We start from the raw sequence: 15740 nt of genomic DNA, 5'->3' as shown, positions 1-15740 counted from the left end.
CTGGCGCCCCCTGCCGGCCCAGAGGAGAGGGAGCCCCCAAAACGTCCCACGAAGCCCGGCGGAGGGCGAGGGACACGAGTGGGAGCTCTGGGGGGCAGCCCCACTCCAGCCACTTTTGGTCCTTCGTCCAGCGAGAAGAATAGGGGGCACCAGGCCAGCTGGCCACTTGGCCAAAGTGTCCGAGAAGGATGTGTCCTTTGGGGAGGAGGAAGGGGGTGACCCTGGGGGTGGCCTCCCCTCAGACCAGCCCCTGCCCCAAAGCAAAGTGCCCCCTCCCTTTGGGATGTTAGCGACCCCCCCAAGACACACCCCGGGCCCCTTTGCTCCGCTTTTGGGGCTGGTCCTGTGCCCCTCGCTCCCTCCCTCCCTTTCCGTGGCTGTTTTTGGGTCGAGGGAGGAGGAGGAGGAGGAGAAGAGCGTGCCTTCCCTCTGAATTCCTTCCAAGAAAGACAAGGTTCAGCCTTTCGAAATAATTGCTGCACTTAGAAATCTTGAAGGGTTTCTTGAAGGGGAATCCAAGCAGCAAGGAAAGCCTTTTTGGAGGACTCTCGAGGGACCCTTCCTGCTCCCTGCGCCTCGCTTTCGGACTAATGGAGCCAAGAAGAAAAAGGAGGAGGAGGAGGAGGAGGAGGAGGAGGAGGCTGCATCCACACTAGAGAAATAACCCGGTTTGACACCGCTTTATCTGCCTCCCTGGCTCAAGGCTATAGAATTCTGGGAGTTGGAGTATGTTGTGGGGTCTCCGCTCTGGATCCCACAACATACTCCAACTCCCAGAATGCCATAGCCTTGAGCCAGAAAGAGTTCAAGCGGTGCCAAGACCCCCTCCTGAACCCTGAGGAGGAGGAAGAGCCGAGCTGCCCCCTTCCCAGCCCCAAACTTTGCCTCTGCCCCTCTTTGGCCCATTGTTCCTCGCTCGGGGTGGAGGGGGCCTTCTGGCCGATCCTCGGCTTCTGTGGGCGCTATTGTTGGGCGCATAAAGGCCCAGTGTGTGCCCTGCTCCGGCGCCGCTCTGCCAGCCTTCCCGATGCCCCGCAAGGCCTTCTGGGAGCCCCGGGGATAAAGGAGGCCATAGAGGGGGGCCCTCCCTCCTCCCCAAATCTGCGATGTTGCACCTGGCCCCTTCTTCGGGGGGGGAAGGGGAGGGGAGGGCCAGAGAGGGCAACGTGCCCCACTGTGCCCATGCCCCCCCATGGTAGAAGGGTCTCCCCTGAGGGGCATTTGGGCAACCTGGGCGCATGACCTTGCCCTGCAGAGCTCACCTTTGCCACCCCTGGAAAAGTCCAGAAATGGTGCCAGTTTGGCAATGCCATGGAGCCAAATCCTTAGCCCTTGAAGGCTACCCTTCTCAGCCCCAAAAGAGCTGGCACGTTTCTGTGCCCCCAATAATCCACCCTTTCCATGTGCCCCCCAAATGCAGCACCTTGCCTTTGCCTCTGTCTGTGGCCCCCTCCGTCCAAGGAGGAAGGGACCCCCCCCGGAACTGACACCTGGAAGGGTCCCAGTGTACTCTGGGGGATTTTAAGGGATGTCACTCATCTGTTGCCTCTGACAGTTGGGGCTGTGCCTGCGAAGTTTACATGGGCCAGAAGGTAAAGTGAAGGACCCTCTCCCTCTCTTGGGTGCCGGGCCCCCGGAGTCCCTCCAGCCCCCTTGAGATACAGGCTCTGGGTGGCACCCCGCCCCCTCCCCCCCAACTCAGCCTCATGCTAGGGGCCAGCACTGACCCTTTCCTAAGGACCCCCCGCCTTGGAGGGCCTGGACCCACCGCCCCAGCGCTTGCGCCGTCTGTGCGCATCCTCCTCCCTCGTTCTTTGCAATGGCCCTGCTGCCGGGCACCTAATTCCAGCACCACTCCTGGCTGAAGCCCCATAAACAAGCAAGGCCCCCCTCCCCCTTGGTCCTCCAGGCTGAGAGTCCATCGGGGGAGGAGGGGGCTGGGGAGGGGCGGGGGGGAGGGCGGGGAGGGCAGTCCCTTTAAGGGCTTGGCTCCCGACCGGCGCCTTTTCTTTGCCGGAGGCGAGAGGCAGCAGAGGAGCCCGGGCCCAAGGCAGCAGCAGCAGCAGCAGCAGCAGCCGCAGCCACTCCGGACTCACAGAGGGACCCGCGCGGGAAGGAACCGGAGGCCCAGCTCTCTCACCACCGCCACCGGAGCCATGGGTGAGTCCGGCCGGGAAGGGGCTTCTGGGCGGGGAGAGGGGCTTGCCTGGCCCGGTCCTAAGGACTCCCCCGAGGGCCCCGGAGCAGAGGGACGGAGTTTGGGAAGTTACTTCGGAGACTCCAGCTCCCAGCACCGCCCGCGCCCATGGAGGATTCTGGGAGCTGGAGTCTGGAAAGGTAGCCAGGCTCTGACAGCCGTAGTAGCCCTGCAAGACCTCTGTGAATCCTCAAAGAGTATTGCCAGTGGCTCTGAGATGACTCCTGCCAGCCCTTTTAATACTCTTGGCTGAAGTTCATCGGGCCCTGGAGGCTGGAGTCCATGGAGAGGAGATGGCCATCCTATCCCTTTAGGCAGCTGCATTCAGCTGTTCTCTTTGCACTCTCTTCCCTTCCCATGTTTGCTTCTGGAAGCCTCCTGAGATAAGGAGCCAAACAAAAGAGCAGCCTCTTCTCTGAAGCCTCATGGAGGTCATCAAATGCGGCTCCTCTGCTGTGCTGTGGCCCAGAGGAGGACCCATCATCCCCTCACCAGCAACTCAGACTGAGCAGGAACCAGAACAAGAGAGATCAGTCGGTTCAGGCAGATACTACCAGGAGGAAAAAGTTGTGAAGAACTCCTTGTGCATTCAAGGAAAGGCGCATCAATGCACCCCTCCAGATGCACTGCTCCTGGAGGGGCCTCTCAAAAGGGACCATGCTGCACAGCTGCAGCACTTTGGTCCTGCTTTAACTGCGATGGCTTCATCCAATGAAACCCTGCCCTTTGTGGCTCATTGAAAGGACCAGAATCCCCTGTAAGAGGACCCTAGGGCTTGTTTTTCAGGGAGTGCATGAGAGCTCTCTAGAAAGGAGAAACAGGGGCACATCCAGGATTTTGGAGGATGAGCCAAGGGCAGCGGGACCACAGTGCTATGACTATACAACAAAGTGCATTTCAAAGTTAATAGAGACACGATTCCACTTTAACTGCCATTCCTGCAGCTATGGACTCCTAGTTTCATGAGGGACTTAGAGCTGTCAGCCAGGGAGCTCTAGTCAAACTGGCTCATTGCAATCCCATAGGATGCAGCCCTGGCAATTGCAGAGGGATCATGGCACTATCACTGTGCAATGGGAAAAGGATGCAGGCTCTGTCTCCTGAGCCCTGCTTTCACTACTCTTCTCTCCTTGGTGTTTATCTAGAGAGCTATGAGAGCAAGAAATGTTGGCATGCTCATATCTTAGGAGGTGTTGGCACCCCACCCTTCCAAAGAAATTCTCCAGGGCATTCAAATATTTCATTCAAATATCGATATGACGCCAGTGAGGAACTTCTAGGAACAAAAGAGGCGGTGACTTTGTTCCTGGTTTTTAAGCCCCTGACATGTGGCTGGTTCAGGGATGGCAGAGCTGCAAAGAAGAGCTCCCACAGAGATGCTGGTGGCTTTCGGCACCGATGATGGTGAGGGTGATGGTGATGGTGATGGTGGGGAGAAAGCGTTCCTGTCCCTGCCCTCTTGATCCCCTTGCAAAGAAAGCCTGTGACTCCTCCAAAAGCCTCCTCCTTCAACAGACCTCCCCAATGGAGGAAGGGAGGTCCAGAGCCAGAGAACAATTGCAGTTTCCTTGGCAACCAGAGACAGGAGCCTCACAGGAAGAAGATGCTCAGGAGCACTTGTTTTTTGGGGGGGGGAGATGCCTGAAAGGGAAGTCATCCCAAACTTGGCAGATGGAGCTGCCCTGGTGTGTGCCAAGGGGCAGGTGGTGGGCACCTCTGCTTTGCAATTAATACAGTTCTCCTGGTGGCTGTAGGGCTATGGAGAGCCTCAGCATCAGACTGTCTCTCTGTGGGTGGGTGGATGGATGGATGGATGGATGGATGGAGAGAGGGATGGAGATATGGAGGGATGGATAGAGAGATAGATAGATGGAGAGATGGATGGAGGAATGGAGGAACAGAGAGGTGGGAGAGTGCTCAGCTCAGCAGCCAGGCCTCACAGTCTCCACTCCCTGCTAGACAGGTGTGTGTTTGTGTGTGTGTGAAAATCTGCACGTGGAGATAGTTATGCGACCACCATGCAGAACATCAGCATTGTGCAACACGTGGCAATGACTGTCCACCATTGTGCAATACACAACATGCAACTTCAAGACATAATGTGCAACCACCATGCACAATTGCAGTGTGCCATACGCAAACTCAGTGTTGCTTTATGTGCAACACATTTTCTGCTGCTGTCAGCAGAAAATGTCTGTTGCTCTGTGCAGATACTGTCTCCCTCTGACTAGTGCAATGTAGACATGTGCCTGGTGCTAACTGGATGGTGGCCTGTGTTTCCCCACTCCTTTCTGCAGCTTGAGGGAAATGGGGCAGCGAGTGTGAAGGGTGTCAGAGCCTTTCTGCCTTTTAAAGATTCAGCCCCACCAGCTTAAGCGTGAGTGACTCCAAAGAGCCCCCCCCCCCGGCCCCATAGTGCCATTCCCAGCTGTGCTCCCCCTCCCCTCCTGTGCCATCCGCAGCTGCCCACAGTGCCCACAGCCCCCCCTCCATATTCACCCTCCAGAGGGGCTCCATGTTGGTGGGAGGAGGCTGGGTGGGAGAGGCAGGGAGCCAGGATCTGTCAGGGGCTCATCCCCAGCAGCCGTTATTTGCGCCCATTGTTTTGCCTCCGAGCACAAGGCCCGGGATTGTGCGCAGACAAGGGGCCCTTTCTTTTACCTCCAGCACCAAATATGCCCCCCACCTCCACTGCCTTCTCTGGCCCAGCCCCCCCTTCTGTTGCTGCTGCTGCTACTCAGCTGGGGAGCCTCTGGCTTTGCCCCCCGAAACTTGGAAGCTTGCAAGGAGAGGATGGCCAGGGCCCAGGAAGGTGTCACCGTAGGGTGCCCCCTTGGTGTTCTGCAAGATGCAATGGGTTGGCACCATCTTGGCTGAAGGGAAGGACATTGGACTGAGCCATCCAGGGCATGGTCCCCCCTCATTCTGTCACCCCAGAAAGTGCAGAACTTGGACCAGCAAGAGACAAAGGGTGCAAGGACTGGCTGGAGCAAAGCCCCACAAGTGACTGGCCATGAAAAAGAGGGTGGAGGGGCATATGCCAAACTGGAAATGGGCGCTTGGCAGCTGTGCTGGAGGCAAGCCAGTGGCTCTTCTACAATAAATTGTGAAAAGGGCAGCATTGCACCCCTAGGAACAAGAGAGGAGCCCCAAGGCTGGATAAGTCCCAAGGAAGAGGGCATTTGGTCCTGCCTTCATCCTGGGAGCTCTTCATCCTGATTCAGCAGCCATGAGGGGCCCTGTCTTCTGTGAATGTGTCACATCCCCTTTCAAAGCTGCGCCAGTTGGCAACTGCTGCCACCTTTTGTGGCAGGAAATTCCACAGTTTAACTGTGACCTGGCTGAGGTTTCCCCCTCTTACCTGCCCTGTTGGCTCTCTCTCTGTTCAGCTTCATAGGATGCTCACACTTTTAGTATGATGAGCGAGGAGAGAGGAGAACCTCCTCTACTCCTCTTCATGCTGAATTATAAATCCCTTTGTCATTCATGTCACCTTCGCTTGCCTTCCTCCAAACTATAAAGTCTCTGGCATTGTAACCCAATGAAGTGGCTCACCTGCACAACCCACAGTTTTGGCAATATGGCTGCTCCATGGCTCTCCAGGCTGGGCATCTGTGGGGTGCCACCAAAATCTGTGGAACCAGGAAAGGCTGGCAGCATGGCACCCTAGTGGCACTCTGGTGCTGACAAGATGGTACTGATGGAAATAGGGAATTTCGCTTTGGACACTAGATGCAGAATTGGAAGTAAAGCATTACTAGTTGCATCCTTACCTGCAACATGTGGCTTTGAGGGGTAACAACGATATAATGTTATCACATTTCAGAAATAATGTAATGCATGGAAGTGCCATGGGGGTTGTGTAAAAGGGTTTTTTTTGCCCTGCTTTTAATGGATATTTTGCAATGACTTTAAAGGACATATTTGGAGCAGTTTGGAGGTGATTTTCTCCCCCATATTTTATGCCACGGTCTGATCAATTTTAAATGATTTTAAAATTTTATTTTAAAAAGTACCAGGAAAAAAGTAACACGTCAACATGATGCACCACCTTCCTACCTTTCTTCCTTCCTTCTTCCGTTTGTTGATGTCTGTGGTAACAAATCACTCTTGGGCAGGGATGAGTTATGCAATAAATAACTTTTTAAGAAGTACTTTTCTAGCTCTGAGTTCAAGAGGAGACAAGTGGGAATAGGTTTTGAAGTGGGAGGCTGCCGTGCCTGGAGGCAAAGAGGAAGCGGACTGGGTCCGGTCTCCGCTCGGCTGCAGAGAGACCTGTCGAGGGGGCCAAGGCCTGGCGCTCTCTGCCAGCCTGGCTCAGTTTCCACAGCCACCACAGGCTCCTTTTGGGGCCACAGTCATGGCCCTTCCAGACACTGTCTCCTGGGATCAGAGTTTGCTGTGCCAAACTTTTCTAATGTCTGAATGTGTGGGTGTTTTGTGAGCGGAGGAGGGATAAATGGTCAGGAGCTCTGTGGGGAGAGAGAAAGGAATGGAGAGGCAGAGACCAGCAGACAACTACAGGAGGGATAAGGCAGAAGTTGCAACAACCACACAGACGTGAGGCAGGAAAAGGAGGAAGCCACCAGCCTGTACGATGACCTTCCCCAAGTGCTGAAGGGTCTCAGGAAGAACTAAGTCAGCCTGGAGAGGAGAAGAGGAAGCAAAACCAGCCACATCTGTCAAAGTAGCAGCCACAGCACTGGGGTCTCACAACAGCGCGAAGCTGCAGAGGTGGATTGAGGCAGAAATCTTCAGGCAAGTAGTGCATCTTGTCAGATGCAGGAGGCGTATGTAGTCCTCATGCACAGGTTGGTGTTCATAGAAGGTGTGTGTGGCATGTCTTGGGATCAAGCAAGGAGCTTCCTCTTTCCTACCTAGGGAAGGCCATAGCAGCCCAGGCTTCACAGAGGAGCCAATATATCAGTCCTAAGGGGTTCTCCTGGTCCAAAAAGCCCCAAAGGCTAGGTAATGAAGCTGAGAAAGCCATCCTTCTGCCCAAGACCCTGGAGAAAGAGCCCCCATCGGTTGGAGGGCTCAACAGACCAAGTCAGCATTGGGGAGCTTCACATGTCCACATGCGCGATGGAAAAGTGGGCCGTAGGAGAGCCATCCCTTGTGGTGGGAGAGCTTCACGAAGTTGCTCCATCTTGTCTTTTCAGGGCGGGTGGGTGCTTGGGGCATGGAATGAGGTCAGCTGAGGCTGGCTTGGCTCCCAGGCCAGGACAAAGGTGGCCAAGGAGCCAGTCACAAGCCGGCAATGCCCCACCCCAGGACTACCCCCAAACCCTCAGATGCCATGGGGAAAGTGGGAGGGAGGGAGCTGTGCCCCGCTTCAGGCCTTGTAGCCCCTAGTTGTGCACTCTGGGGAGGAGGGCAGAGGCTGCCCCCAGCAAGCGGCCAAGCAAATAGTGACTGCCATTGTTCAGTGCCTGTCCCCTCTTGTCTCTGGGCCGCCTGCCCTCCCAGGCACAGATAGAAGAGCAATGAGATTGTCCTCCCAGCCTGGTGGGGAAGAACAAACCCGCTGTTGTCCTCCGTGCCACCAAGAGATCAGCACAGGCTGCAGCTTTGACCCCTTGAGTTTCTGATGGGCTCATTCTCTGGGAGTGAGGAAAACAGGCGGGGAAGAGGAGGAGGAGGATCTCCAAAGGGGTTGGGGGCTGGGGTGAGCCAAGCATAGCCAGGTGGGGTGTATATGTGGTGTATGTGTTATGTGTAACTGCCTCCTTCCTTCCCATCATAGGCTCCTTGGTGGCTGCTCCCAGAGTCCCACAATCCTTGCCAAAAGGGGTTTGCCTGAAACCACTCTTGGTGACCTCCCACCAGTGGACAAATGTGTTTAGATCAGTCCTAGCCCATAATCTGACTAGTAAACATGCAGAAGATGATGTCAACTGGTTGTGTTCCATTTATAGGCCTGGCCTACCTTGTTTGTATGCCGTAGCAGCGTTTCCTTTTTTTCACTTTGCATTTTACTGCTGTTTTGTGGCGTGTTTAATACTGCTGTGAGTTAACTGCCCTGAGCATGTTATAGATGGAAAGGGACGCAAGATGCAAACAAGTGTGCAAGGAGATAAATGCCTCTCCTGGGTCTTCACGCTGCGGAATGAAGCAAAGAGATTTTCTGTTGTTGTTTGCTGGGTCTTTAGAAGCACAGAGTCATAATGAGGGCACCAGTAGTGCGATTCATTGTCCTTCCCCAGTTTCTCCCCAGTTTCCTCTCTCAGATCTTTCTGGCTCCATCCACTTTCCATTAATTCCGACCCGCCTCCCTTGGTTTCTCTCTTAAGTGGCAAAGCGTATGTTTGCTGATCAGCCCTGACTCTCCCTCCCTTCCTCTCCCTTCCTTTCTGCTTCCCTCCTCACTCTCCACAGGTTTGCTAGACTGCTGTGCCAGATGCCTTGTCGGGGCACCTGTTGCCTCTCTGGTGGCCACCGGATTGTGTTTCCTGGGGGTAGCTCTCTTTTGTGGCTGCGGACATGAAGCACTCACGGGCACAGAGCACCTGGTCGAGACCTACTTCTCCAAAAACTACCAGGACTATGAGTATCTGGTGGATGTGTAAGTATCCTCCTAGCAAGGAGGGGTCGAGGCCTGAGTCCACTTTTCCATCATCCCCATGTGCCATTTCCCAGAGACACACTGGGTTTCTATCCCTTACAGCATCCTGCAGGGTGGCTGGGGCTTAAGCACCTCTCACTGCCCCGTTGACTGGTCTTCTCCCCATCCCCTTTAGGGTTGCCAAGATGGTACCATGCCAAAGCTTGAATTCAAGGAATAACACAGACACACGATATGGTGCCACAGGGATAGTCCCTGGTGATGTGACTGAGCATGACGTACAAAACATCAGCTGCTGTTGCTCACATTAAGCCATCCAGATTTCTTTTTTTAAAAAAAGAATCATGTTTAAGAAAGGAAAACAACAGAGAGAGTTAGTTAGTCAGTTTTCAATGCACTGCTCTCATCATGAGATTCCTCTCATCTCCCTGATGGGGAACCCCAGTCCCCTTCTTGGAAGCTGTTGCTAAGTCGTTCCAGTCTTTCCAGTCTCCCAGCTCTCCTCCACTGCTGCTGGTTGCAAAGTTTGCCTGCAAATATGCGGTCTCTCCTCAGCGCAACACCCCACCAAAACAAGGGTGCTAAAGGACCACCACCACCTTGCACCCACCTGCGAGTGCCTTCTTCAGGCCATGTATTCTCCCTGGCCCCAGCCCCAAGTCCCTCCAGGGGGAACAGCTGTTTCAAGCCAACTGGAGCAAGCAGAGAGCAGCCAGATAGCTGTATCCTATGTAGGATGCTTGCACCCCACAGACGCCCCCTGACTCCTGCATGTGCCCTCGCATGGCATGGCTCCCCACCCAAGAGAGGATGGAGAGAGCGTACATGGGCAGACATGGGCATGCAGAGACACCCCCTCCTTTCTCTCCCTTTCTCCCCCTCTCTTTCCTCCTCTGCAGGATCCATGACTTCCAGTACGCCATTTACGGGATTGCTGGCTTCTTCTTCCTCTTTGGAGCCCTCCTCTTGGCCGAAGGCTTTTACACCACCGGCGCTGTCAGGCAGATCTTTGGCGACTACAAGACCACCATCTGTGGCAAGGGCCTCAGCGCTACGGTAACAGGGGGCCACAAGGGGAGGGGTTCCAGAGGACACCGGCAAGCTCACTCTATGGAGCTGGTGTGTCAGTGTCTGGGAAAATGGCTAGGACATCCTGACAAGGTGATCTCATCCGCCGCCCCCCTCCCTCCAGCAACCCCTCCCCGGCTCCCCCTTGGCACCCCTGGCATGAGACTGCAGCCCTGCCCGACCAGCACCCGCTGCCAGGAGGGCCCTGGGCCTTGAAGAGAAAACGGCACTGCGGATGCTGTCCCCCAGCACTCCTGCCCCACGCTTCCCTTGTCCCTCCTTCCCCCTTGGAGCCTCTGCCCCACTTGACCCAGCCTTTGCCCACACTAATCCCTTCACCCCATGGCTTTTCTCTCCCACCCACCATCCTTCCAGACTCTTCTTGCTTTGATGTCCCTCTGCTTATTTGTAATGGCCATATTTGTCAAATCGGGGACTCTGGAACCAGAACAGAAGCAGGCATGGCCATGGGTCTGGGAGGCCAGGGTCTCAGTCCTCTAGGGAATCCTGATCTGGCGGTCCCCTGGGGAAAATGGAGCCCCCTTCCTAAAGTTAAAGTGGGGTGGGCAAGATCCAGCCCTGGATGTTTTTGCATCCCTTAGCACCCCTAAATGCCCCCAGACCCGACTACCTCCACTCACCCCATAGGGAACAAATTGCCTCTCCCAGAAGCCTCCCTAAGCAGCGATTCAGCTTTTGAATAGGGTGCAGCCCCTCCTCTGGCACAGTTTAAAAAACACTCATAAAATATAAGCAGTTCAAAACCAAGAGTGGGCATCTGGCCACTTCTGCTTTTGTCCATCTTGTGTGGCCTAAGGGGCAAGAGGGTCCCAGGAAGAAGTGGCCCCAGGAAGTGGCCCCTGGGCACACAGCGGTAGCCCAGAGTAAATGATAGGTAGGATTTGGCGGGCCTGCTCTGCAAATGCAGATTTGGGTTTGGGGTAGCAGTGGACCTAATTTGCCTGACCCAGATCCATGCGGAAAAATGGGTCAGTTCCCCAGTGGCCGGGGCTGCCCTCAGAAAAAAGGACCTTTGCCCATGAATCAAATAGGCATTTCTGAGCCTCTCTCCATCTTCCTGGAAGCCCTTGGTGCAAAATGACCAGATGCTCCACCTTGGTCTGAGACGACAGAGACGTCCCAAATTCTTTCCGCAGCAGAAAGAAGCCGTTTTGAAGCCCTCCAGCACCAAGGCAGGCTCCGACTCAGGGCCGGGGCAGGGCCGAGCAGCGTGCTGTTTTCTCTCAAGATCTGTCCCCTTGTGCACCTCTTGGGCCAGATGCTCCATGTCAGGCACCCACCGCATCCCGTAAGTCACAGGCACACAGCTCAGCACTGGGCGACCCTCATGAGGCCAGTGGACACCACCCTGAGTCACACTCTGGGGACACACAAGTACCACCGGACATGCTCTGCAGGGGTTGTGAGCAAAGGTCCAGTTGCACGGGGTGGAGAAACAAGCATGTCTCTTGCAGACCCACATGAACCCAGGGTGCCTCTCTTGGACCATCTGGCCCATTCAGAAGCCATCACCTGCACCTCCGGGCCTTTCTGCACAGTCCAAATGTGCTCCTCAGAGACACATTAGCCTCTGAATAATGGCCTCACGGGCACCCTCTCTTTCCTGGGGAATAAAGATCTTGAAAAACTTTGTATTCTGAATCCTGGGCAGATCTGTGTCCTACACCAGTTGTGCAACCCCAGGAAGAAAGATGCAGAGAGCATATGTAATATGTGCAACATATCCGTGCCTGCAAGGATGGATTTTGCAGAAAGGCCTTGGGCTGCTTATATTAGTCAGAGCTGCCTGCAGCATTTCTGTGCATGCCTGCATAGGCATACTGAGATGCATGGATGGGCTCAATAACTCAGCCCTTCTGCAGTGAAATTGGCCAGAGATGTCCCCTTGCCTCTCCCAAAATGGGATGAGAGTGCCTGCCCAAAGTCACTTCAGTCTGCAGATCTCCAGTCTCATGTCCCTGGTGAAAGGTTCCTGCCAGCCCACTCACAGCTCTGGCTTCTCTCGCTCGTTTCAGTTTGTGGGCATCACCTACGCTTTGGCTGTCATCTGGCTCCTGGTGCTGGCCTGTGCCGCAGTTCCCGTCTACATCTACTACAACACCTGGACAACATGCAACTCCATTGCCAACCCCAGCAAGACAGCGGCTGGCATTGGCAACCTCTGCACTGATGCCAGGATGTACGGTGAGTCAGGTTGCCAGGTGAGGACTATACCAGGCCCTGAGACCATGGTGTCAGAGCAGGCAGGCCCTGGCAAGGTCATTAAGCATGGGCCACAAAGCATCAACTGCAGAAAGCACTGAATATGCTATTTGAATTTTTAAAACCCTCATATAACCAATGAGGGAAACAACACAGTCACATGCATTCTCTGAAGATACCATCTACAGATGCTGGCAAAGCGTCAAGAATAAACTCTTTTAGAACATGGCTACATCACCCAAAAACCCCACAAAAAAACTATGGGTCACTTTTCATGGTGACATGAACTGGCACAACCTCCTCTTAGGTAACCTCCAGGTATGTGCTTTGTGGGCCATTGTGCGTGGAGGCATCCCTCACCTTCTGCAGGGACTCACCCCACCTTCAGCACAGACCTCCTTTTCCATGCCAGCGCATGCCAGCATGGCTGGGGTTGTGTGGCAAGGGGGGGTCTGGGCATTGTCCGCCCCTGGCTCTAATCGACTTCCAGTGAGGACTGAAGGCTGGCAATCCAGGAAGTCTTATTTCTTGTGGGACTTCTCCTGGACACTGCCCAGCTATCCTCTGACTTCCTTCAGCCACTAACTGTCCCAGGATGTCTCTGCATACAACCAGGTGTCCCTAGAGAAGCTCCTCGGTTGAAAAGCAGCCCAACTGGCTGGTTTCCAGGCTTAGCCAGTACAGGGTCCCTCTGTCGGCACAGACGCCTTCCCTGGCCCACGAGGCACCCTTGCCCTGCAGGTGGCAGTGGGGCTTGTTCTCCGCTGGAGGGGGGTGCCTCTTTTTCCTTTCCAGCCTCACCTGACTCCAGATGTCTTTCTGTGCCCCCCCCCCCTTTTCAGGTGTCCTTCCGTGGAATGCCTCCCCAGGAAGAGTGTGCGGCCAGAGCCTCCTTTCCATCTGCAAGACATCTGAGGCAAGTTCCCAGCCCCCTTTCTTGAACTTTTTGTGCAAAAGGAAGAGAAAACAACAACAGCCAAACCAGATGCTTAGGGCAAGCCCAGATGTAGGTCAACAGGGGGCATCACACCAAGAAAGGCAGCTTGAATTATGTTTACCAAAACAAACCACTGTGGAGCAAAAGGCCCCTGGTTGCTGTGTCCAAAATCTGGGGGCAGCCACCAAGAAGGCAGGGCCTCTCTTGTGTTCCCACCAGCCATGTTTGCGATGGGAGTGGGACTGAGAGAAGGGTCTCTCCGGACGATCTCAGAGCCAGGACTGGCTCATATGGGGAGATACGGTCTGCAGACAGCCTGGACCTGAGCCATGCAACCCAGTGCCATCTGGTGCCAATTCCTCTGTCTCAGAGGGGAGCCAACGTTTGCCTTCTCCCAAAGACCTCAGACTGATAGCTGCTTGTGTCCTTTCTCTGCAGTTCCAGATGACTTTCCACCTGTTTGTTGCTGCATTTGTGGGTGCTGCGATCACTCTGGTGGCCCTGGTAAGGCTTGCCTTCAACTGCTTCTTTGCCCAGCAGTTATAGCACTCCTGATTTCCACAGGGTCAGATGTGGGGCCCCTTCTTGCTAGATTTGAAACCCAGGGTCAAAGGGGCAGGGAGTACCTGGGAAATATGAATCCAGGGGGGGGGGGCAAAGCCTGGGGGTCAACATGGAAAGCACTGCAAACCCTGGCAGAGGGGCAAAGTGGGATGTCTGGGGGGAGCAGGGTTAGGGCTGTTCTTCTGCTCTGTGCAGGATGCCTGCCAAGGATGTGTTCTCATTGTATTGCCTCTTTTCTCTCCTTCCAGCTCACTTTCATCATTGCCGCCACCTACAACTTTGCGGTCCTCAAACTGATGGGCCGGGGCACGAAGTTCTAAGCAGCGAGGGAGAGGCGCCGCCTTTGCAAGATGCTCTTTCCTCCTCTAACTACAAGGCTTTAACCCGGTTGCTCCTCTGCACCAAGTCTCCTCCTTTAACTCCACCTGACTGCCTGTTTCCCCTCCTTTTTCCTTTAGCAGCTGCTTGGAGGGGAGCCAGTGGAAAGGGAGACTCACACGCACCCAAAACACACACACACACACACACACACACCTCTGTTGGTGGATGGACTCTTTTTGGCAGCCCCTTGGCTCTCTGCCTTGGCCCCCACAGCGGCCCTCTGGCTCAGCCCAGAAGGGAGTCTCCCTGAGAGCAACCCAGCAGGTCTGTTCCACTGCTTCAGCTCCAAAGGAGAAAGAAATCCCAACTGTTATGCGCTGAGGCCATCCTACTCCAGAGCCAGAGCCAGAGTGAGTAGACAGAGAAAGGCATGTGCTCAGGAAGGCTCTCCTTGGCACAAGAGATGGGTCTCAGCAGGCAAAGGAAGGAGAGACATACATGTGCAGCCCTGCCTGTCGCTGCTCAGGTGTGTGGGGGGGATTAGAGCAAGGATCTTCCCACAATGGGGAGAGAGCACTGACCCCAGCAACAAGGCCAACAAGGATCCCTCCTTTCCTGTAACCTAACCCACCTAACTGACAAGCAAGAAGCAGCTTGGTGTCCCCACACTCTCTTAGCTGGAACGGGGGACTCTTTGCCTTTGCACTTGGGCAGGGAAGAGCCAGGCTGTTCTTCTCATGTCCCATGCGCTGCCATTTCTAAGCATTTGGGCATGGTCTTCCCTTCATGGCCAAATCCATAACCAGCCGCCTCCATTGCCATCGCTTGAGTTTGCAACACTAGGGGCTCATTTGCCCTTTGGCCATCTGCCTTCCCTCTTGCAGCTAGCATGGAGCCACCTCCTTCTGACCTTCACAATGGTGCTCTTCTTCTCTCCCTTGGTGTCTTAGGTTGAGGCATGGATGATGACCTTTTGCAGAGCATATAAACAACTCTGTAACATCTTTCGTCTTCCCTGCTCTTTATTGTCTCCTCTGCATCTTAAAGGCTCACCCCAAGCCTGTTCCAGTTATCTAGAGCCATGTAGAAACCCATGGCTTGATGCTCCATGGCCAAACACTCCTGGAACTATGCAAGTGTGATCATTGGGCTGGTGCTTCTTTGCTGGGGCAATCAAGAGTGCACAAAGCCATGGGCAGAGCTGCCTGCGCTGGTCTCCGTGGGATGAGGATGGTCTGAGGCGCATGGCGGGCAGAGCAGGGCAGGTGCCCAAAGCAAGGGAGGGAAGGCTTGGGCCGCCACCACACACAGGGACCACCAAGGGATGAGGGTGGAGGATCAGGGCCAAAAGGGGAAGGGGTGGGGAGGCTAGAAACTGACCACATCGGGGACTAGGAACATCATCCATACCTTTATCCTTCACTTCCATAACACATAATCAGGACTTATGCTCCTTCCTTCCCTCCCTCCTACCCAACTTGCCCCTGAAAATAAATACAAGGAGAACAAAAATAATTAATAAGCTGAAAGTGTTCACTTCTGATCTTGAATTTCAACTTTTTTTTAACAAAGCATAAGGGATTGTGTTTTTACAGACTTACCTTACAAGGTGTATTTTATAAAATTAAAGAAAATAAAAGTAAAGAATGTTCTGAACAAACACTTGTCTGTCTCGTCCTTTTCTCCCCAAGAGTCAGTCCAGAGTGGAGTCCTCAAGCTGGGCAATTCCTCAATTTTGCTCAGATAGAGCCAAAGCAAGAAGAAGTCTGGCTGGAGACAAATGGAAGTGCCCCCATCTCTAGCCCAGCCCCACTTTGGCCAAGATTGCCCCCCCCCCCACTCAGGGGCCCTGGAGGTTCTTCCTT

At 54.5% G+C, this 15740-nt stretch overlaps 1 protein-coding gene across 2 annotated transcripts; it reads left to right on the top strand.

Annotated features, from left to right (window-relative positions):
- Positions 1-2080: 2080 nt before the first annotated feature.
- PLP1 (proteolipid protein 1) lies at positions 2081-15439 on the top strand. 2 transcript variants are annotated; one of them, XM_089536083.1, is made up of 7 exons: positions 2081-2160; positions 8576-8762; positions 9662-9818; positions 11867-12035; positions 12896-12969; positions 13429-13494; positions 13803-15439. In XM_089536083.1, the coding sequence occupies exons 1-7, from the start codon at positions 2157-2159 to the stop codon at positions 13872-13874; spliced, it is 729 nt and encodes a 242-aa protein (XP_089392209.1). In that variant the 5' UTR covers positions 2081-2156; the 3' UTR covers positions 13875-15439. The 2 variants fall into 2 exon arrangements, with proteins under 2 accessions (XP_089392209.1, XP_089392207.1); XM_089536081.1 differs by having other exon boundaries at positions 9662-9923.
- Positions 15440-15740: the final 301 nt, after the last annotated feature.

This window comes from Sceloporus occidentalis, unplaced genomic scaffold (genome assembly GCF_023333645.1).
Source record: "Sceloporus occidentalis isolate IW3139 unplaced genomic scaffold, rSceOcc1.0.p SCAF_8, whole genome shotgun sequence".
In the NCBI taxonomy this organism is placed as follows: domain Eukaryota; kingdom Metazoa; phylum Chordata; class Lepidosauria; order Squamata; family Phrynosomatidae; genus Sceloporus; species Sceloporus occidentalis.
This window is presented reverse-complemented; position numbering and strand designations above follow the sequence as displayed.